Genomic DNA, 22,266 nt, shown 5'->3' on the forward strand with positions numbered 1-22,266 from the left:
CCTCAGTATTTGGAATTGTGTGTCCTTTCCAGTTACACACCGTGCTGCAGTTGAAAGGGTACCGTTAACAATCAATAGGGCAACTGTATGGTTTAGGAATGTTCTCCCACCACTGCCCCTGGTTGTTTATTTCACACCTTCAAAAAACATGCATGAGGTGTCCAGGTCAGTTATAATTGTATCTGGCTGTGGGCATTTGTTGTTGACCACTTGTTTTGTTGTTCTCCTATTATCTTGTGTTTTAGTTCAGGGGTCAGCAGACTTTGTGTGTGTAAAGGGCCAGATAGTAAATATTTTTACCATTCATGTCTATCACAGCTATTCAACTCTGTTATTGTGTAAAACTGGCCATAAACAGTACATGAAGGAATGAGCAAGGATGTGTTCTAATAAAACTTTATTTACAAAAACAGACGATTGGCCAAGTCTGGCCCTCAGGCTGTCACATGCTGACTCCTATCTAGACTGTAAGCTCTCAACGGCAGAGACAGAAGTGCCTCCTGTGCGGTTTTTGGAGAGGATGCTCTCCTTGACCGCCATCTTGCAGTGTCCCCACGGGGCCTTTCCTCTGTGCATACACAGGAAGACAGAGCTCTTAGGTGGTTTTTCCTCTTCTGTCTGATTGGAGCCCCACCCATATAATGTTATTTAACCTCAGTCACTTCTTTAAAGGGCTTCCCAGGTAGCTCAGTGGGTTAAGAATCCACCTGCAATTCAGGAGTTAAAGAAGACTTGGGTTTGATCCCTGGGCAGGAAGATCCCCTGGAGGAGGGCATGGCAACCCACTCCAGTATTCTTGCCTGGAGAATCCCATTGACAGAGGAGCCTGGCAGGCTACAGTCCACGGGGTTGCAAAGAGTGGGAAATGACTGAAGCGCCTAAGCAGAGCACCTCTTTAAAGGCCCTGTCTTCAAGTGCAGTTACATTAAGAGTTAGGGCTAATCTTTCAGTTTGGCAGAGGCAGTTCAGTCCATAATCCATGAGAAGGGTCTAAGCAGGAGAAAGGCATGACTGATGGATATGTGGAAGCTGATGGTGGCAAGTCCTGTTAGATTCCACCTGCGACATTTAAGGAGCAAGATTGTGGTGTCCTGCATTATGGTGGTGGCTGCGGGGATGAAGAGGAGGGAGTGGGTTGGAGGTGTGTGTTTGGGGAGAAATGTCTCAGGGCTGTCACACATAATTTACTTATCTGTATCCCTTGGTAGGAGACATAAGAGACATGGGTTTTCAAACCCTGGGTCAGGAAGATCCCCTGGAGGAGGGCATGGCAACCCACTCCAGTGTTCTTGCCTGGAGAATCCCATGGACAAGAGCCTGGTGGGCTACAGTCCTTAGGGTTGCAAAGGTCAAACATGACTGAGTGCCTAACACTTTCACTTTTATCCCTCAGTAACCTGGGTGGCGGTTCAGTTCCCAGCGCCTAAGGTCGCAGTGTGTGCCTAGCAGATGCTCAGTGAAGGCTGAATAAATTCAGAGGTGTCTGTGATGGGCTGGAGTGGTGGGGAGAGACATAAAGTTTCCAAATCTGTATTTTACGTAGTGCCTGCCTGACAAGGATTATGATTTAGACCTGGAAAGCTGCTTGATGTCACCAACAGCTTCAAGGAAATGATTTCTAACTTATTTTTCTTCAGTAGTCTAAGACAACAGAGCTTAACTGTTCTTTGAGTGTCTGCATATCACACACACACACACACACACACACACACTCTCACAGCAGAGAGCTTCCTGCTCAGCTTAGAGCTCGCCGCCCAGCCTTCCAAGGCAGCCACACAGATCTGGCCTGGAGTGAATGTTGGGTGGTGAGTGGGTGGGTTGTGCAATGGCTTATTTTCTTTGGATCACATGGCTTGCGGTTATCAAGTCTATTCCTTTTTGTCTGTCTCCTTCAAACTCAAAGGACTGGACCCAATCTTAACATGGGAGATAAACACACAGGCACTTGGCAGTAATGATGACAAAATGGTCACTTACGAAGTGATTCTATAGAAGGCGCTTATGCCACTAACCTGGATACTTAAACATGCTTAGAATGGCAAATGCATGTTGTGTGTGTTTACTATTAATAATATGGGCTTCCCATATTACTGGTTCAGTGGTTCAGACGGTAAAGAATCCACCTGCATTGCAGGAGACCTGGGTTCGATCCCCGGGTCGGGAAGATCCCCTGGAGAAGGGAATAGCTACCCACTCCAATATTCTTGCCTGGAGAATTCCATGGACAGAGGAGTCTGGTGGGCTACAGTCCATGAGTCACAAAGAGTCAGACACCACTGAACGACTAGCACACTTTCACGCTCTTACTATTAATACAATAAGGAGGCTTTCTCTGTGGTGCTTTCCGACCTTTGCATAGTGTGTGCCCTTGCAGTGGAGAGATGAGACCCTGATTCTGCCACTTACCAGCTGAGCCCCAGCCTCCTTATCCGAAAGATGGGTAGATAATATCTACCTCACGGCATTGTCCTGCTTGATATAAACTAGGCATCCAGTACATGGTCACCACTTTTCTATTTTTGTTCTGAAAGATTTCCGATGAAAGTCTGCCCTTAAGAGTCTGAGAATTTTTTAAGGTGTGTGTGTGTGTTAGGCACGCAGTTGTGTCCAACTCTTTGTGACCCCATGACCTGTAGCCCACCAGGCTCCTCTGTCCATGGAATTCTCCAGGCAAGAATACTGGAGTGGGTAGCTATTCCCTTCTCAAAAGAGATTCCCGACCCAGGGATCAAACCCAGGTCTCCTGCATTGTAGGCAGATTCTTTACCGTCTGAGCCACTAGGGAAGCCCTAAGGAGTGTATTAAATTTAAATACTAGCTAAACCATAAACCTGCAAGTAAGGCCAATTATGCAAGTGTAAAATCCCAAGAAACAGCCATTTACTAACCCATAGAAAATTAGGAAAGAGGGAAAATATTTTACTTGGCAGTTAAAGGTTTTAACTCTGAATCTGCCTGCCCTTAAGTCTATTCATGTTTTGCAGTTGTCTAGTAATTTACTCGGTGTCCCTGGTGGCTCAGTGGTAAAGAACCTGCCGGAAAATGAAGGAGTTGTGGGTTCAATCCCTACATCGGGAAGATCCCTGGAGAAGGGAGTGGTAACCCACTCCAGTATTCTTGCCTGGAGAATACTGGAGGAGCCAGATGGGCTATAGTCTGTGGGATCGAAGAAGAGTCAGACACAACTTAACAACAGCAATAATCGTTGGATATCCATGTTGCTTCTGGGTTTTATTTTAAACAATGTTGGACAAAATCCTCACTTAAATATTTGAACATTTCTTAGTTGTACACTTATTATAAAAATCTAGATATTTAAGATGCTAGATTTGGTAAAAAGCCTGCAGCCAGCTAAATAGTTCCACTCAAGGCAACTAACCGTGATAAAAATATCTAACAAACTATAACATGAAAGTAGAATACAAAAGATGTCTCCTTGGAAAGCAATTGTTCTTGCTTCCAAATTTCAGTAAATATTTTACAAGTTGTCCAGTGTTGTAAAGGTTTGGTTTTCTCCTCTGTAGACTACAAATAACAATAATACCTTCACTGTGCTGATGTGGAAAGTTTCAAGGAGCCAGTGTTTAGAAAGCATTTCATTCAGAGTCCCTCATGCAGTTAACACTAAATAAATGTGAGCTGCCACTATTAATGATGTCGAGTACATGTAGGTATGATGCTTATGTATCAGTAAATAATGCCAGAAAGTCTTAGTGTAAATATATTCCTAATATAAATAGAACTGAGGTCGCACTTGGCACTTGTGTGGTGTCACTTTATGTGGTGGTGTATACACAAACACAAATTCTAAATATAAGGAGTGGGTGGTGACAGTTAGGAAAATAGGCTAGAATGTGTTTTCAAGAAGCCATTAGGAAAATTTGAGGACTAAGCTGGTATTTAAAATACATCACGCAGTAAAAGCTCAGAATATTAATGTTAATGGCAACCAGATATTGCAGGACAGTGGTCTTCAAACTTTGAAAGCAGGGCACACTTCCCAAGAGAAATTCAATTCCATTAAGACCCACAATGCAAATAAACATATGTATGTGTCAGCTTTGTAAAAGTGTTTAACCAAACAGTACTCTTTCTATGCCTGCTGTACTCTGATATTTTAAAATCTGTTTCATTTTATTTTAATGTTGGTTGTGAACCGATTAATCTTGCTGGGTAGAGACACACAATTTAAAATCTTAAAGCTTGTATACCCTTATAAAAAGTTGGCAGCTACATTATTGTTGTTGTAAATTCTTACCCAAGCATTTAATCAATAATGAATGGTTTTGTTCTTATTTGCATGATAAGTTGAACTTTGGGGGTCCTTCATCAGTCATATTTTCATGTGGGTAAATAACGTTCTGTCAAAAGTGTCATAAGCAAATGCAGGAAGAATTCAACCAAAAACTAGGCACGGGTCCTATTTCACTCTGGTTTCCCTTTCTTTTAAACCAGGTAGTTCCAATTTGCCAGCAGAATGAGTACAGAAAGAGACTCAGAAACGACGTTTGACGAGGATTCTCAGCCTAATGATGAAGTGGTCCCCTACAGTGATGATGAAACGGAAGATGAGCTTGACGACCAGGAACCGGTGGTGGAACCACAGCAGAATCGGGTTAACAAAGAAGCGGAGGAAACCCGGGAGCCGTTCAAAAAAGGTAACATGCTGGAATCAGGAGACCAGGCACCTGTCTTCATGTGGGCAGTAGCAACAGGTGCAAAGGACAGATGCTCCGGGAGGCATCTTCTTTCTCTTAGCTTCGGATGAAACTTGATGGGCTGGGACAGGTACACACTGTCCTCGGTGTGGTAGGGCTGGTGGACCATAGCTGTCAAGTTCTGCAGAGCAAACAGAAGGTTCTTGCTACATGTCTCTATTTTTAGAAAGGAGCTGAGTGGGGAGGAATTTGCTGGTTGCCACACCCAGGAACCTTGGAGTCACCATAACGTTTGTTCAGTCCTTTGTGAATATAAAATGGTTTTGACTTTTTAGTAACAGGGGGAGAATGTGTAGGTCTCTGTCACGAGGGCCTGTGATGCAGCAGAGAGTGCTCCCTGCCCCGAATCAGGGCCGCTTCAAGGCCGGCTCTGGACCACGGATTGGCAGACATTTTCCGCCAAGGGACAGGTAGTAGCTATTTCAGGCTTTGTGACTCATAGGGTCTCTGTCGCAACTTACTCAGCACCGCTGATGTTTCTTGAAAATGGCCATAGACAGCTTGTCGTTTGGGGTTATAGAACATAGCTGACTTTTATGGTTGTGCTTTTTTTCTCCCGTGACTTTTCTATTTCATTTCCTACAAATACATGCAGTCTTTTCTTCTAGCTCTTCCACTACAGGAGGAAGCTGATCCTTTGGTCTTTATAGCCCAGGTTTGCTTCATAGTCCAAGCTGAAAATGTTTTTCTTCCCCGGTCCTTTCAATTCCAGCGACATAACTGGTTTCCCATTCACAGAAATTGCCAGGAAGTTGTTCTGTTTCTGCCTCTCCCGCTGCACCTCGTTCCAGCCTCAGTCAGAATAACCTCTGGTTTTGTCTGGTCATTGCCGACCCCGCTTCCAGGCCTGCCAGAAGCCTGCTTCCCTCATCTGTCCCTGCCCCCAGTCTCTCCCTCCAGGATTCTGCTGCCTGTTAAGCTGATTTGTCTGTTTGTTTTCCAAAGAGATTTCACCTGTAGAAAAACAGATAAAGCACGAAATCCCCCTGATGTAATGATTCCTCCTGCTCTGCTCAGACGGTGCCCGTCTTCTGCTCTTCCGTGTGGGGAGGTCCTGATGGGGAGGTGATGTCTGCGTGTGCCCACGAGGGCCACCTTCCACCACAGGCTCTGAGACCTAGGGAGGCCGTCAGCTGAACTACGTCGTTTCCCCGTCCTCAGCTTTCTGTATCAAACCCTGAGCAGGGTCAGGTCTTCCTGTGGATATCTGGCTGTAATTTTAAGCTATTGAGTATCAGCGCCTCCTGAGAAGGCACTGAAATCACTGTAATTGGGCTTCGTTGAAATGGAATCACTGCCAGTCTGATGAGGAATGTGGCTTCTGCCATAACAGGTCCAGACTGGATACTGTTCGAATGGGGATAAGGCTGGAGTCGCCGGAGGAGTTAGCAAGGGGAGTTCTAGTTGACTGCCCCAATAGTAAATAACGTGTTTCTTCCTCATTCCTTCTTCCGCTGTACTTTTCAAGTTTTAGATAGCCATCATGGATTCGACCCTATGTGGGTATCTGATGAGCTGGTTGAGAATGTGCTTGGTGCGTGTAGGGGTGAACTTTGCTGTTGGGCTTGCTGCCACGTTATCAGCTGTGTGGTCCAGGACAAGGAAACGGACAGGGTTGGGTGCCTGTGGAATTGTCCGAGGGGCACGTAGTGGGTGGAAACACTCACCTCTGTTTTTTTCCAGCTCTGCCTTCACATTCTACTGCCCAGGGTTCTTTGCTGGTCATGCGGCTCCCAGGTCATATTTCTCATAGATTGCTGCCTTCAGAACACAGGCATTGCAGGGAGCTCAGACTTGATCTTGGCTCTTCAGAGTCTTTTCCAAGGATAGGGAAACTTGGTGATTCTTAAAATCCCTTTCAAATGACTTTCAAAATATCATTATTGTTATTATGACCTAGTGACCGAGAGACCACTAGTTCTCGACCAGGGATGGGACCCAGGCCCCAGTGATGCCAAGTCCTAACCACTGGATGGCCAGTGGAATTCTCCCCAAGTATTACTATTCTGACCCCTCTGTATGCCCTTCCCAGACACACAGAGGACACTCAGCAAGCGCTTGACCCCTATCCTTTCATTCCTGCTTCTACCCTGCACCCCAGCAACCAGTCTGCATCCTCTCCTGCATCCCCCTTCTCTCCCTTCTTCCTCTGCGTCCTTCTTTCCCCTCTTAATTTCCCCCCCATATCCCTACTTGGGCATTTTCCCAGTCATTCTGACTTCCTTTTTAACTGTCATCTGTCTGTCTTGACATTTTTACATGAAGGGCAGTTTTCTTTAACGAGCTCACTTCTTAAGAACACAGAGCGTGAGTCACCCTGTGAAGTACCCTCCAGCTGAGTGCCACCAGGGACCCCGGCCTCTTCCAGCAGAGCAGTGTCTAAGAGTGCCAGAACCACGTACATTTTTCTTAACCACATTTTAGTGCAGAAAGCTGGTTCTCTTTTTTTTAAAGATGCTTAGCCCCACTTTGGTAAGCAAGTGTATTGAGAGACCCATTGCAAGTACTATTCAGTGGAAGGACATTTCTTATCTGCTGCTAGAATCAAGATCAGATGTAAGCCTGCTGTCAGAATATGCCTTGAGAGAAGAAAAACCTGCAGATTTGACTAATGTTCGTGTACCCTTGGCTTCCTTTGTGCAGCTGTTGACAAAACTAAGGAGGAATGTTTCCATGTGATGGGATGGACATTCTTTTGTGAACACACAAGAATGGTATGTCCCAAGTATGTTCTGGGAAGCACTGTTTCTACCAGATATTTCTGGACACAGAGAGTCTTTGGTCCCTGAGACTGGAAACCCAGAATTCTTTATTCTCTTAAAGTTTAAGGTTATCCATTAGCATATAAAAATCCCGGAAAGCTTTGACTCTAAAGAAACCAGTTTAATTTTATTCAGTCACAGGTTCCTGAAATTCCTTGACTCCAGGCGGTTTGTTGGTTTGTTTGTGAATGTAGCTTACCCCTCCACCCTCTTGGTAGCCCCAGGTCAACTCCTTGGGTAGTTCTGTGTCAGTCAGGAACCAGCGTAGAGGTGGAAGTCCTTGGGAATGAACACGTGCTCTGCCTTAGCACACTGCCTTGCTCTTCGGAGCCTGGGGATGGGACGAGAAAGCCGTCTCCTGCCTCCTCGGCGGCGTTGCTTGGTGAGTTAACCCTCCCCTCTTCTCGCACTGGCTGGCTTACAAACGCACGTAACCGTGTCCCTTTCCTGCAGCAAACTCTTACCTGGATCCTGCTTTCTGCCTCGGGCAGCTGTCCTGTCTCCTGATCTCCTGACGGAGCTTCTGGAAACCCATTTCTCTACCATCCCAGCCGTCTGTTCCCCCAGTCCTTCCCCTCTGGGGGCCGCCCCAGCTCCCTAAGGATGACGCTTTCAGCAAGATCACCAAGAACCCCAGTGCCCGGTCCAGTGGGCTTTTTGTCGCCCATCCTCTTCCCATATCCGTTTGCCCTGAAGCACTTGACCTTCTTGACAGCCTCTCCTTCGGGAAACGGGCCTCCCTGGCGGTCGGCGCTTTTTGATCCTGACACTCCTGTTCCCCCTCTCTTCTGGCTACTCCACATCCCACCTTCAAGGTGCTCCCCACCCCAGGCACGCTTTCTTCTCTGTCTACAGGCCTGCCTGTGGCAAGCTCGTTCGCTTCCCTTACTGCATCTCTGCTCGTGACTCGGGGAGGCGGTGAGCGTGCTGGTACAGGAGGCTGCTGGGTGCGGGCTGTGAGGAGTTCAGCCTTGGCTTCATCACTTTCTAGCTCTGTGACCTTGAGGGAAGGACTTCTTTGTCTGTGCCTCAATGTCTCCATCCGTAAAATGGACTTAACATGAGTACCAGCCTCATCAGGTGGTTGGTTGTGAGGATTAAATCAGAAACTAAGCGTGAAGGAATGAGGACGTTGTCAGCCAGGCCGTAAATGCTTCGTCCGCACTGGCGGTTATCACCCACCCGTCATCTCTCATCTTTCCACCATTAGATCACCTTCTTGACCCTTCTGCTTCCCTTTGGGGTATTCAGATTCTCCTAGACCACCCCCAGGCTGAAGCCGCTGGGCCATTCTTTTTAACAGATCCTTCCATCTCCAAATCGAAGCACACTGAATGGATGGAGAGATGTTTGGGCCAAAGAACAGTTAATTTTTCAGCAATGAGTTTGCCCACATATGTAAAGAAAATTTTGGTGATTTAGTGTGTTCCCTACCTCTGCCATCTTAGAAACCCCTCCTGCTGGTACAACCTTCTCCAGCCTTCTCTGTTTTTGCAGACCTGTGGCCATTCTGCTGACCCCACCCCCAGGCTTTCCTGTGAACCTCACTGGCTTCTCAGATAACACTTTAGACTGAGTCTTGGGTAGTTCAGCTCACCTGCAGGAGGGCAAGACACAGTGTCTTCAAACAGAGAAGACGGAGAGCTGTATTGATGGAAAAGTCCCTCCGTCCACAACTAAAATGACAGGGAGAAAGCTAAATGTTGCAAAAAGAGTCTCGATCATGTAGTGACTTCGTCTTTTAGTGGATCAACGTGTGGTTCCTCTCCAGGAGCTGTGACGACGAAAGAGCCTGCTTTGGACGGGAGTCAGGGAGCGCTTCCTAGTGGAAAGGCATGCCTAAGCTGCCAAGAGAAAGATGAGGAGGAGTTAACTAGGGGTGGGGAGAGGAAGGAGGCTGCCCAGTGGGGGCCACGTCCAGACACCGTGGCAGGAGGTAGCGGGGCACGCCTGTGGCACGTGGAGGAGCTGGAATTCAGCCTGGGGGAGCAAGGGCCTTATGGGGAGAGGACTGGTGCACCTCACGCCCCCTCCTTTTCAGCATGCATCACAGTGTGACTTGGAGACCACTGGTTTTTATTTTACACGGCTTGTACAGTGCCCTCCTTCCAGCGAATCTGCAAGTGCTCCAAGGACCCAGGTCCAACCTGTCTGGTTTGTTCTGAGCTGGTGTTGGGGCAGCAGGCTTGGGGGGCATTTGTGACTGACAGCAGGAGAGGCTTCAGAGAGGTATGAATAGGGAACCAGGGGAGGCCTCCCCTGGTTAAGGAAGGCTTCCTGGAGGTGAGGACACCTGTGCTGTGTCCTGAGTAAAGGCGGGCGGCAAGTTGACCCCCACGGTCTCAGGGGAAGGGCGTGCCAGGTAGAGGCAGTGGGAAGGAGGGCTCCCAGGGGCTGAGAGTTCAGGAAGCCTCCAGCCATTTTGGAGCTTGATGATGGGTGGGGTGGTGGCTGTGCTGAAGAGTTTGGATGCTTTGCTGAGGGCGTCGGGAGCCTCGCCAGCAATTTAGGCTGAAAACGGCGGGCTCTTTCTGCTACTGCCGCTCTGCTGCTGTTTCCTCCTCTCAGTCCCGTCTCCATCCCTGCGGAAGACTGCCCTGCCCTGGGATCCGATTCCACCTGCTTCCCCTGGTGGCTCAGGCCCATGTGACGGGGCCCTATCTTCTCTCCAACCGAGAAGGCTACGTGCAGCTTGCAGCCTTAGTCACATGTTTGATTTGGAATGGAATGCAACATGTATTTGTGCGTGTATGTGGACTTATTCAAAGATACTTTTAAGATTTACTCATTGTTGAATGTAGGTGTGTTTCTTCCCCATGACTGCATAGATTTCCATCTTTTCCTGTCTTCTCCTCTCTTGATTTATTCCCATTCACCATCCCATTGCCTTTAGGGATAATATTTTTTTTATTGAGTTTTTTTTTTTTTTGCAGCACCGCATGGCTTGCAGGATCTAATTTCCCCAACCAGGGATTGAACCTGGGTGGCAAAAACTTTGAGTCCTAACCACTGAACTGCCAGGGAATGCCCTTGAATAATATTTTCAAAAAATTAAACATAATGGCATCCTGACCATAAGAAAATCGAGCAACTTACATATATTGATTTAAATCTATTTATTATTAACCTATTATAAACATATTTATTGTCATCCTATAAAGGGAAAGAATTGAATTACAAATGATTTTTCCCCAAAGAGAATAGGCTTGATGAAAGGGTTGCACTGTTGCACATAGGATTGATAAAAAGGGTACAGAAGAGAATGAACTCCCCACCCTGCCTGTTCTGTCTCTGCTTTTGCCCATTTCTCCTGTGTCCTCTGGAGACATACAGACACCACTTTCTGCAAGGAATACTTACAAACGTGAGACCTTACATACCCATAGATACATATACACATAGGCACCCATGTGCAAGTGTGTGTGCATGCCTGCATCCCTACTGTGCACTCATTCTGTGTGTCACATGCCTGCACGGTCAGGGTAATTGGACGACCTCCCCTGTCATGATGTACATAAAAAGCTACCTCATTCTTGTTTGTGGGCGACACAGACTTTCATTGTGTGGATATTTAACCAGCTGCTCATAGTGGCATTTAGGCTGTTCCTAATCTCCCTGATAAACAGGGCTGCATTGAATAGCCCTGAGATATGTTATTTCTTCATCCAAGACTGTACACATACTCAGTGAGCATGTCTGTGTTGAAGTTTGATAGATGTGGCCAACTTGTTCTCTGCAGAGACCACCTAAGAGGGCCTGTTTATTTTGCCTTTGTGGGATAAAAATGGGTACCTCACTGAAGAATTGTCCTTGTTTTTTGATGAACTTGGGTATCTTTTCATATTTTTAAGAGCCATTGAATTTCTCTTTGTATGAATGATCTATTTGTCCTTCACCCATTTCCCTCTTGGGTTGCTTTTTGTTTGTTATCTGATGCTAAACTTTTGATCATTTAACTCTGCTGGTTTGCTGTAGTCTGTACCAACCAATTCAGCTTTTTGGTTGCAGAGTTGTCCATAATCAAGAGTTCAGAATGAGGGGTCAGGTAAAACTGACTTTCTCTGCCAGATGGTGATGGTCAAAGGACTTGGTGACCATAACACCCAACACCTGTAGCCATACTTACCTGTGTTAAATACATGTTTTCCAGGTAATCTTGAGCTGGTGGCTGGTGGTAAATGCATTGATGGTTTTATTAGGCACAGCCCTTGCGAATTAATTTCCTTCTTGCTTTTAACTAAAGGGTCATCAGGTGAAGGTGAATTTTTTTTGTTGGTTAGTATATTACTTCTCTTTTCTTGGTCAATATTTCCATTCTAGAAAATGGTACAAGATTTCTACTTTTTCTATAAATTAGCCTTGGGGGTCCAAGTGTCCAGTAAGGTTCTCTGTTTTAACTGGGTACTTAGTAAATGTTTGATCCCAAACATAAATATTTCCAAGTGCTATTTTGCCACCTTTCTTAAAGGCATGTGCTTAACACAACACTTCTCAAACCATATTAATAGATGTTCTGTGATATTTTTTAAAAATGTGCCCCTGGTCACATTAATTTTGAAAAGATTGAATTAAATAAAATTAAGTTCTTTACTATAGGACTTCTCAGAGACTTTAACACAGCAATGCGTCCATTGAATGTCCAAGAGGAGGCAGTTGGATACTGTGTTTCACAAATATATTTGACCATAGAAACCGTTTTCACTTTCTTCATGGTCTCTCACTGAACTGCTCCTCAAGCAATTAGCATGAAACTCAGGAAAGTATCAGGAGAAGGAATCGGGTTACTTTGCTGACTGAAATTAGGCCAAGTTTGTCTGAATTGGGCCAAATGAGGAACCCTGTTAGAAATAGTTTGATTACTTGACAGCAATCCGATTTCTGAAATTAACTACAGATGCTGCTGTAGTTAAGCTCAGGGTGCAGCAGACGAAGACACCAGTACTTTCTCCAAGCTCTCCAAGGTCTCACTCACAGAGTAAAATGAAGAGACCAAGGTCATTTCTGATAGACCTCCACTGCCCTACTTGAGGTCCGGGCTGGAGGTGAGGGTGTCGTGTGGAGACAGAGGAACTGTTGGCTAGAGGACTTAATTATGAAGCAAATTTAAGGAGCCACAAGGAGAGCGAAGAATCCAGCGCATGAACAGGGCGGCTTATTCTTTCCTCTTGAGCATTTCTGACTTTGGTTTTTATCCCTTCTCATTGGTCATTTCTCCCTTTTTAAGGAATCTTAATTATTTTTCTTTTCAACCTTCCTGAATTCTCAAACAGCAGTTCTCAGAGGTGTTCTAGAACACTGATGACCAGGGCTATGTCACGAGTCATCTGAGAGCCAAATGAAACCCTTAACAATTTGCAGATTACAGTAAAATAAAACGAGGAGGGCATGGCACCCGACTCCAGTCTTCTTGCCTGGAGAATCCCATGGACAGAGGAGCCTGGTGGGCTACAGTCCATGGGGTCGCAAAGAGTCGGACATGACTGAAGCGACGGCACACACACACACTTTTTATAAACCAAGTAAATGAATTTGAAGAAATAATTTAACTTAATTTAGCTGTGACCTTGTGGGGCTCTGGGGTTTTTGTTCAGGCCATGTTTAAATGAGGATTTCTCTTTTAGAATCAAGTGTTCTGTGAATAGTGGTCAATTTATAATAGTGGTCATTGGCTTGCTGAGGCTGCCCTAACAAATTAGTACGAACTGGGCGACTTGAATGCAGAAGTGTGTTATGTCACAGTCCTGGAGGCTAGAAGTCTGAGATCGGTCTGTGGTGGTGCGTTGATTCCTCCTGAGGGCTGTGGGGGAAGGGTCTGTTCCAGGCCTTGCTCATTGGCTTGACTGTCTCCCCTCCGTGGCATCTCTGAGTCCTGGCTTCCTTCTGTTCTAAGGACAGCGGTCATGTTGGACTAGGGTCCTCTCCAATGACCCCACTTTAACTTGCATCTGAGTGAATCTTGTTTCCAAATAAGGTCATACTCTGAGGTACGGGATGGGGTTAGAGCTTTAATGTGTGAGTCTAGGAAAGACATAATTCAGCCCACAGCAACAGGCTAATTTTCTCTTTCTTTTTTGAAGACTGTACATGGCAAGTCAAAGCCAATGACCGACGCTTCCATGAACAACCTCAGTTTATGAACACAGTATTCTTTTGCATTAAGGAGAGCAAATATGCGGTAAGTTGATTTTAATTAGTTAGCTTTATTAAAAGCCAGTTTTTTTTTCCCCAATAGCCATGATGCTTACTTGCTTTGTGTGACACCTGCCTTCCAGGTAACCCCTGGCCTGGGGCCACTGACAGTCATTGTTAGTTCTCTAGAATGTCATTTTTTAAATTGAAGTACAGTTGATTTACAATGTTGTATCAATGTCTGCTGTACAGCAGAGTGATTCAGTTTATATATATATGTATGTATATTTCTTTAAAAAATTCTTTTCCATTCTGGTTTATCCCAGGACATTGAATAAGACTTCACTGTTGATACATCCTGTATATAGTAGCTTTCATCTGCTACCTCCACACTCCCAGTCCACTCCCCCTGGCAGTCACAGATCTGTTCTCTATGTCTGTGAGTCTGTTTCTGTTTCCCAGATAAGTCCACTTGTGTCTTATTTTAGATTTCCTAGAGTGTCCTTTTTTCTCATTGCATTAAGATGAACTCCCTTAAGGGGTATGGGGCAGTGTGAAACAAAACAAAGTTGATTGAAATTTTTCCTCTGAATATACAAAGCTCTTTTTAAAAAATTTTATCAAAGAGCATACAGTAATATCACAGATGCCTCGCTTTTTGACAGTAATAAGAATTTGAAAGGAATCTTGGTAACTTATCTCTCCATCTTTGGCCTATGATGGATTCAGAGACTTTGAAGATATTTTCGCCCCCAAAATGCTTATTACCATTGAAATATAAAGAACATGAGCTAAGTCTGGGCTGAAATGTTGTCTGTTAGATTCCTGGCACTGCTCCACAGAATACCACCAACTGGGTGGTGTAAGACAACAGAAATTTATTCTCTTACAATTTGAAAAGGCCCGAAGTCTAAAATCAAGGTGTCAGTGGGCTGATTCCTTCTGGGGGATCCGCGGGAGAGGCTGCTGCAGACTTCTCCTTGGTCTCTGGCTAACCGATCTTGGTGATCCTTAGCAACACCCCACTCCAGTGTCTGTCTCCCTGTATGTTTCTCTGTCTGTGCCCAATTTTCCTCTACAAAGGCCAACAGGCCTAATCATTGCATTAGGCCTTAATCCACCTTAATCCATCGTGACCTCACTGTAACTTGATCACCTTGGCAAAAACCATATTTCTGATATTTGGTTGGCCAAAAAGTTCATTTGGATTTTTCTGTCCCATCTGATGGGAAAACCCAAACGACCTTTTTGGCCAACCCAGTAAGATGACCATCTCAGGTCACAGGGTCAGAACTTGAGTGTCTCTTTGGGGGGCACACAATTCAACCCACACCGGTGTCTTTGACTCTTATACACCCTCCATTGTTCTTAAAGAATGTTCCTTTTCCACCCATGTTGACACATCTCATTTTCTCATCTTTGCCCTATTTTCTAAGAGGCTCTAAGGATCAAGAGACCCACCAGCAGAATCTGTTTGGTCGCAGTGAGAGTTGCCAAAGAGACCTTTGAGGTGAAATCTCTGTGTCTTGTGACTCTCTGACATAAGCCTCCAAGGGTTTCGAGGCCCAGTTAGAAGTAAAAACTTAGAGAAAATCTCAGTATCTTTCAAACAAATTATAGCCTTCTGTGCCTGTAGGCACAGGGCTGATTTTTGTGTCTGGGCTTCCCTGGTAGGTCAGCTGGTAAAGAATCTGCCTGCAATGCAGGAGACCCCGGTTCAATTCCTGGGTCAGGGAAGATCCCCTGGAGAAGGGATAGACTACCCACTCCAGTATTCATGGGCTTCCCTGGGGGCTCAGCTGGTAAGGAATCTGCCTGCAATGTGGGAGACCTGGGTTTGATCCCTGGGTTGGGAAGATCCCCTGGAGGAGAGTGTGGCAACCCACTCCAATATTCTGGCCTGGAGAATTCCACGGACTGTATAGTCCATGGGGTCACAAAGAGTCAGATACAACTGAGCGACTTTCACTTTCACTTCATATATTGTGTATTATGGTAAGCGTGGGACCGTTTAGAATGATTTTTTCATTTTTCCCAACAGAATAATGCAATTAAAACATACAAATACAATGCGTTGACCTTTCTACCACTGAATTTGTTTGAGCAGTTTAAGAGAGCGGCCAATTTCTATTTCCTGGTCCTTCTCATCTTACAGGTAATAATACCCTTTCGTATCTTAAATCTGTTTTGAGTTATGATGACTCAGTAACATTCAGGTTGTTAGTGTTTAAATTGTACATAAAATACAAACAATCTTGAAAGTTTTCTATATGGTCATCTGAGTTCTGGATGTAAGAGAGTGTGACTAATACCCAGAATCAGTTCACGAACAGTGTTACATGAACACTGAACCTGAGCAGATGCAGATGTTATTTTAATTCTATATTTTAAAAAGTTCAGTTTCATACTTATGTCAGTGAAAACATACTGATGTCATTGTTAAAATGATTTTCCTGAAGTGAGTCAAATTCAAATGTTCAGTTTGTGAAACAGTTGTACCTTAAAATTCTATGCTTGGCTTTTATTTTTTATTTAGTTGCCAAAAGGTTATTGATTTTTATTAGGATTTTGGTCACAATTCTCATAATTATTTTTCTGACCTGGTTTTACACTGGAAAGGCCTATTTTTTTTTTTTTTCCTACTTGGGTCAAGAAGTCCACTTAATCTGGAGAGCATTACTTCTATCTATCTAGGAACTGCTTTACGATCAAAGAAACTATATACCCTCTAGTTGCCAGAGTTTCCACCTTTAGCACTTGATGTGCCAGTTACAAAGGATGGCATCTCCACTTGGTTTCATCAGATTCTTTATGTCAAGCATTTGATTTGGAGAATAGTCTCACCTGCTGGGATTCGCCCAGTGTAGTTTTGTGAAACTGTAACCTGTGTGTCTGAGTGGAGATGGCGGACGCACGGTTGGAGGGAAGACTCAGGAGGGAGAGCTAGACCCTGAACAGGTTTAGTGGAATCTGAGACCTGCTGACTTGATCATAAGGCGTGGTCTTATTGAGCGGGGCCTTAGAGACAGGCTCGTGTAGAGAGAAACATGCCAAGTTTACAGTGCTGCTGCATGACGAGTGGGCCGCTTTCCCTTCCTTCCTTCCAAAAGGAAAAGGGGCGTTCTGCCTTGCTATAGTCACAGTAATGTGGGAAATGAACCGCCTCCCCCATCTCCCCACACCTTGAGTATCTTTCCTGAAGGCACAGCGGTGCGGGTGCTGGTAACAGCCTTAGCCCTTTCCTTGCACCGTTCCTTCACGTAATTCTTGTAGTCTGCAAGATTAGTATTGGGTTGGCCGAAAAGATCGTGTGGGTTTTTCTGTAATGTGTTTCTGTCTCTAGGCTCTGTTCCAGGAAGCCAGAAGCTAGAGAGAGAGGCAGGAGAAGGGTTAGCTGGGTGCTTCGGCACCTTTCCATGCCTGCTGTACAGGATGCCAGCTGGATGATGGTGGGGATTAGGTTTAACATTAGCAGTTGCCTGCCTGTAGCTCTGCTGTGTCTTCCCAAGCACATATGTCTGCCATTTTTCAATCTCTTTCAGGCAATCCCTCAAATCTCGACCCTGGCGTGGTACACCACACTGGTGCCCTTGCTTGTGGTGCTGGGTGTCACGGCCATCAAAGACCTTGTGGATGATGTGGTAAGGATTTCTCATGCAACCTCCTCCTCACCACTGCAAGCGTATTTTCTAGTGGCATTCATACTGGCCGTTTTGAGATGATGAAAATAACCTTTTCTCATCCCTCCTCTCAAGGCGCGCCATAAAATGGACAAGGAAATCAACAATAGGACGTGTGAAGTCATTAAGGATGGCAGGTACCGTGCCTTTCTGAACGTGTTTTTTCATCCAAGGATGTAATATACAAATACGTCCAGAAGCAACCTTAGAGATAACTAGAAACTTGGAAGTCTAATGGCGCATGAACCTCTTCCTTGGAAAGGCCTCTCTCCACTTCCTGAGATGAGGCTGTCCCCAGCTTGGAGTCCAGGCAGTTAGTTGCCTGCTGGAGGTCTGAGTCCTCAGTCCTCCTGGGTTTCCTTCAGCCTGGAGTGTGCGACTCCACCTCTGCTCTCCCCCAGCAATTTGCCTGAACGTCCTGAAACCCTTCAGGAATCCCCAGCTATAGCTGGGCTTTCAGAGCATTTTGTTTTCATCTTTCTTGTTATGAGCTGAGTTTTATTAGAATTAGTTGTGTTGAAATCTCATCATCTGCAGTATCTCTGAGGTCTACCATACTATATTTTAAATTTTTTTAAATGTTCATTTGTTAGACAGTCAAATGGGTATTTCCGGGAGAATTTAATACCAAACGAAGCAATCTTTTTATTTTATCAATATTCTTATGAGGTTTATTAGAAAAGTGATACACTCGTTAAAAAGATAAGTTTAAACACTAGAGAGGAGACAAGTTAAGAACTAGCGTTGGGGACTTCCCTGGTGGTCCCGTGGCTGACTCTGGGCTCCTAATGCAGGGGACCCAGGTTCGATCCCTGGTTGGGGAAACAGATCCCAGATGCTGCAACTAAGAGTCTGCATGCGCCAACTAAAGATCCTGCATGCTGTAACTAAGAATCAAAGATCCCGAGTGCTGCAGCTAAGACCCCATGCAGCCAAATGTGTATAAAAACCAAAGTATCGTGAGCATTCCAGATGGCTATGTGGGGTCCATAATGCTTCCCTCTCCTGGGATCAGCAGGCGATGGGTAACTGAGAGGCTGGGAACACAGGACATGAGCAAAAACAGAGGTGGCACGTGTCTCCTTCCTGCACATTTAAGGCGCCCCCACTGAGCCCCGATCACGCAACGCAGGATGGAAAGGAATGCATCAAAGTTAGCGCTGCCTTTGTTTCTTCCTCCAGAGGAGAAGACGATCCTCATGACCCCTTAATCATCAGCTGGCTGACCTTCTGGCTGACCTTCCCCTGGGATATACCTTCCCCAGAATTTTTGGCTCCCAGACAACATAATCCAAATCCCCTGCCAGTAACTTGAAGAGTGCCACTGAACTATCATTCTTTTCTACATTCAGGTTCAAAGTTGCCAAGTGGAAAGACATTCAAGTCGGAGATGTCATTCGCCTGAAAAAAAATGACTTCATCCCAGTAAGTGGGCTCAAGCTCTGCTCTCTCATTCCTTACCCTTCCATCTGACCTGGCATTCGATTCAGCCTCGGGCATGGGGGTCTCTGTGTTACTGGTGTGTTTTGTTTCAAACAGGCTGACATCCTGCTGCTGTCGAGCTCCGAACCTAACAGCCTCTGCTACGTGGAAACGGCCGAACTGGATGGGTGAGTGGGTCTTAGGCAGGCAGGTTGGGAAGCTCATCTTTGGAAGGCTGACCATTGTTACGTGAAACTTGTGCACTTGGACAGGAAGCCCTGAGGTCCAGCCTTACCTCTACCCGCTGGATGCCCAGCAATCTCTCCTTGTAGGAGACCAGCCTCTTGTTGTCTTTGTCTTTTTCCCTAATGAGTACTCGTAGGACAAGCAAGAAGACGGCAGTGGTCTGACTCCCTAGTAGACCAACTTCTCTTTACCTTATTCTGTATTTGCGAGCCTATCTTCAGGGAAAGTAAAGTTCTGATTACAGAATGTGTGCCTGAGCCCTTTACCAGCTGCTGAGCAGTGTCAGACTGACAAACGGTTGCTAGTAACTATTTTGGGGGAAAAAAAATAGATTTTTAAAGTCTTTGCCGGTAGACAGTTTTCTCCCTTTGTTGGTTTTTGTTACTATGCCACCACTTAAAAGGATTTTTTGGACCATTTTGACCAGTTTTCAGTATATTTATGGAATACCTACTGGGTTGCATTAGTTTTGGTAGGTCATTTAATCTTTTTTTTTCTTTTAATTAAAAAAATCAGTATTCTTTCTTATTATTGAGCTGCACTGGGTCCTAGCTGCAGCATGTAAGATCCAATTCCCCAACCAGGGACTGAACCCAGCCCCCTGCATTAAAGATGTGGAGTCCCAGCCCCTGGACCACCAGGGAAGTTCCTCATTTAATCTTTTCAGCAACCCTATGAGATGTGTGTTATCACCTTGACGTACCCCAGTGAGGAAACTGAGGCCCTGGAGGTGAGGTAGCCCACCCAAGATCACACAGCGGGTGGCAGAGTTGGGGCGTTGCCCCCTCTGCTCACTCCCCAGGCTGCTGCCTGTGTTCCTCTCTTGGCATTAGCCCCTTTCTCACACCCACGATGAGCATAAGCTTCTATGGAGACTGAGATCATCCGAGTCAAAGCGAGGTCTGTAAGTCAGTCGGTTGATCGTTCAACCTAAACTGTAAAACAGCTCTTATTCCCACAAGTGAGAGATCCTGAAGTTTTGCAAAGATAGAAACTCCTAGCATGCCCTGTTGGAGCAAACAGAATGGAAAGTTGAGAACTGCTGGTCCACTTCGTAGTTGATGGGAATCCCCAGTCCGTCTTTGTGGGGCTTGAAATAAATGACTCACCGCAGGAAGCTTGGCTTGCTCCCCAGAGTATATGTGCCCAGCCTGGCCCTGGGGGTCCTCTTGCCTGTGTTTTGCCTTCCACTGTGTGTGTGTGTGTGGGTGGGTGGGTGAACATGCTCAGTACTGGGGGTAAGGTGATCACCTCCTTCCTTAGATAGAATTCATCTTTCTTTCTTTCTTTTTTTTTTTTTTTTAAGAATTCATCTTTCAAAGGATCTGGTTATTCACTCTGGGCAATATTAAGCTGATAGAGTCTTGACCCTTTCTGTAATAAATATGTATCCTAGAGTTATCTTAGTGTGATTAAATGTTAGAAAGAAAGTTTAAAATAGCAGTTTGGTAGTCTTGGCTGGTAAGAATTAAATTAGTAAGGAGAGAGACAGGAAGCTTCTGGGTGCCTTGGGCCTACCCAGGTTGCCTCATAGTAACAAACAGTAAAAGGGGGCCAACGTTTCCTGGGTCAGGAGTTTTTCTCTAGTTCAGGGGATAACTTCATCCAAAGCTGAAGTTCTAAGGAGAACAGAGAGTTTGAAAACAGAAAAGGCTGATTATTTAGCTTTCACTTCCTGGTATACCTAATGTTACTTCGTACAGTGTTCTTTATACTCCTTTTCCAACTCTGAAATTTGTTCATGTAATTCTTTTTTCCTTTCCCTTTAGAGAAACCAACTTAAAGTTCAAAATGGCACTTGAAATCACACACCAATATCTCCAAGAAGAAAGCTCACTGGCAGCATTTGATGGTTTGTGCAAACATGTCTTTTTGTTGTTGTTTAGTCGCTAAGCTGTGTCTGACCCTTTGCAACCCCGTGGACTGTAGCCTACCAGGCTCCCCTGTCCATGCGATTCTCCAGGCAACAATACGGGCGTGGGTTGCCGTTTCCTTCTCCAGGGGATTTTCCCGACCCAGGATCAAGCGTGTGTCTCCTACATTGGCAGGGGGGTTCTTTACCACTAAGCTCCCAGGAAAGCCCTAACATGTCTTACTTTGTATTAAATTTTCGTTGCTTGGTTCAGTCTATATTAATTAAAACCAGAAAATCTTTCATATGTGAGTACTTATGTCAATCATCTCTCTTTTAAAAGGTTTTATTGAATGTGAGGAACCGAATAACCGACTAGATAAGTTTACAGGAACACTATTTTGGAAAAACACAAGTTTTCCTTTGGATGCTGATAAAATTTTATTACGTGGTTGTGTCATCAGGAACACCGATTTCTGCCATGGATTGGTCATTTTTGCAGGTACTTTTGAAGTCTCTTGGGAAATTGATCTGTAGGCTCATTAAAGATGTAAATGAGGAAACTGATTGTCCTTTCTCTATTGAAACCCAAGAGAGTTATTTTACTGAAATGCTAGTGAATTGATTTTCCCAATTGTTGATCAGATTGAATTTTCCATTTCTAGGTGCTGACTCTAAAATAATGAAGAATAGTGGGAAAACCAGATTTAAAAGAACTAAAATTGATTACTTGATGAACTACATGGTTTATACGGTATTTATTTTCTGTTTTGGTAGATTGCTATCTTTTGCTCTAGTTTTCTTGTATGTTTCTCTAATGCAAAGAAATTTTACCTCTGTGGGCCAAGTAGAAAAATTCACAAGGTTGGGGAGAAGAGATTCCCTCATCTTTTCTCAGAAATGCCACATTTCTAATAGGAGACTCTCTCTGGGAATGTGAATTCCAGTTGTAGGGTACCCTGAGTTGATACCTGAGTTGATCACCCTATAGAGTCATCAGTTGGGAAACTAGGGAGTCTTAGATAAATTCATAGCACTATGCCCCTGAAGTCAATGTAGGATTGATTTTACTGCTGTTAATTTCCCACAGGGATAGCTCTCTTAAAAGCAAACCTTTATCCCCCAAAATATACTGTGTAAGTCCAAATATAAGGCAAGTTTATGTGTAAGGTGAGTCAAAGATCTATCTCCAAGACCACTCCCAGTATTGATGATTCATGAGGAAGACTTGAATTCAGTCTATAATTGTTCTCATAGTTAGGACTTACTATGATAAGTATTGCTTATTACAAAGCAAGATAGCAAAGGAAGAAGGTTCATGGGGCAAAGTGCAGAGAAAACCAAGGATGAGCTTCCAAGAGTCCTCTCCCAGTGGGTTCACTCACAACAGACTCACAGAATCCTCCCAGCGACAATCTGTGTCAGCCCATGTGAAATGTTGGCTCTCCAGGAAAGTT

General features: G+C 44.9%; 1 protein-coding gene across 1 annotated transcript in view; it reads left to right on the forward strand.

The window, feature by feature from the left end:
* The window catches only part of ATP8B1 (ATPase phospholipid transporting 8B1), a 110,695-nt gene that overhangs the window by 50,904 nt on the left and 37,525 nt on the right, over nt 1-22,266 (forward strand). The window contains exons 2-11 of the mRNA XM_040264313.1: nt 4,456-4,658; nt 13,558-13,655; nt 15,651-15,764; nt 17,152-17,250; nt 17,365-17,426; nt 18,642-18,714; nt 18,829-18,899; nt 20,727-20,809; nt 21,153-21,311; nt 21,475-21,563. Coding sequence (XP_040120247.1) covers nt 4,478-4,658; nt 13,558-13,655; nt 15,651-15,764; nt 17,152-17,250; nt 17,365-17,426; nt 18,642-18,714; nt 18,829-18,899; nt 20,727-20,809; nt 21,153-21,311; nt 21,475-21,563 — 1,029 coding nt within the window. The 5' untranslated portion in view covers nt 4,456-4,477. The remainder of the gene's footprint in view (nt 1-4,455; nt 4,659-13,557; nt 13,656-15,650; nt 15,765-17,151; nt 17,251-17,364; nt 17,427-18,641; nt 18,715-18,828; nt 18,900-20,726; nt 20,810-21,152; nt 21,312-21,474; nt 21,564-22,266) is intronic.

This window comes from Oryx dammah, unplaced genomic scaffold, assembly GCF_014754425.2.
Source record: "Oryx dammah isolate SB20612 unplaced genomic scaffold, SCBI_Odam_1.1 HiC_scaffold_22, whole genome shotgun sequence".
Lineage (NCBI taxonomy): Eukaryota > Metazoa > Chordata > Mammalia > Artiodactyla > Bovidae > Oryx > Oryx dammah.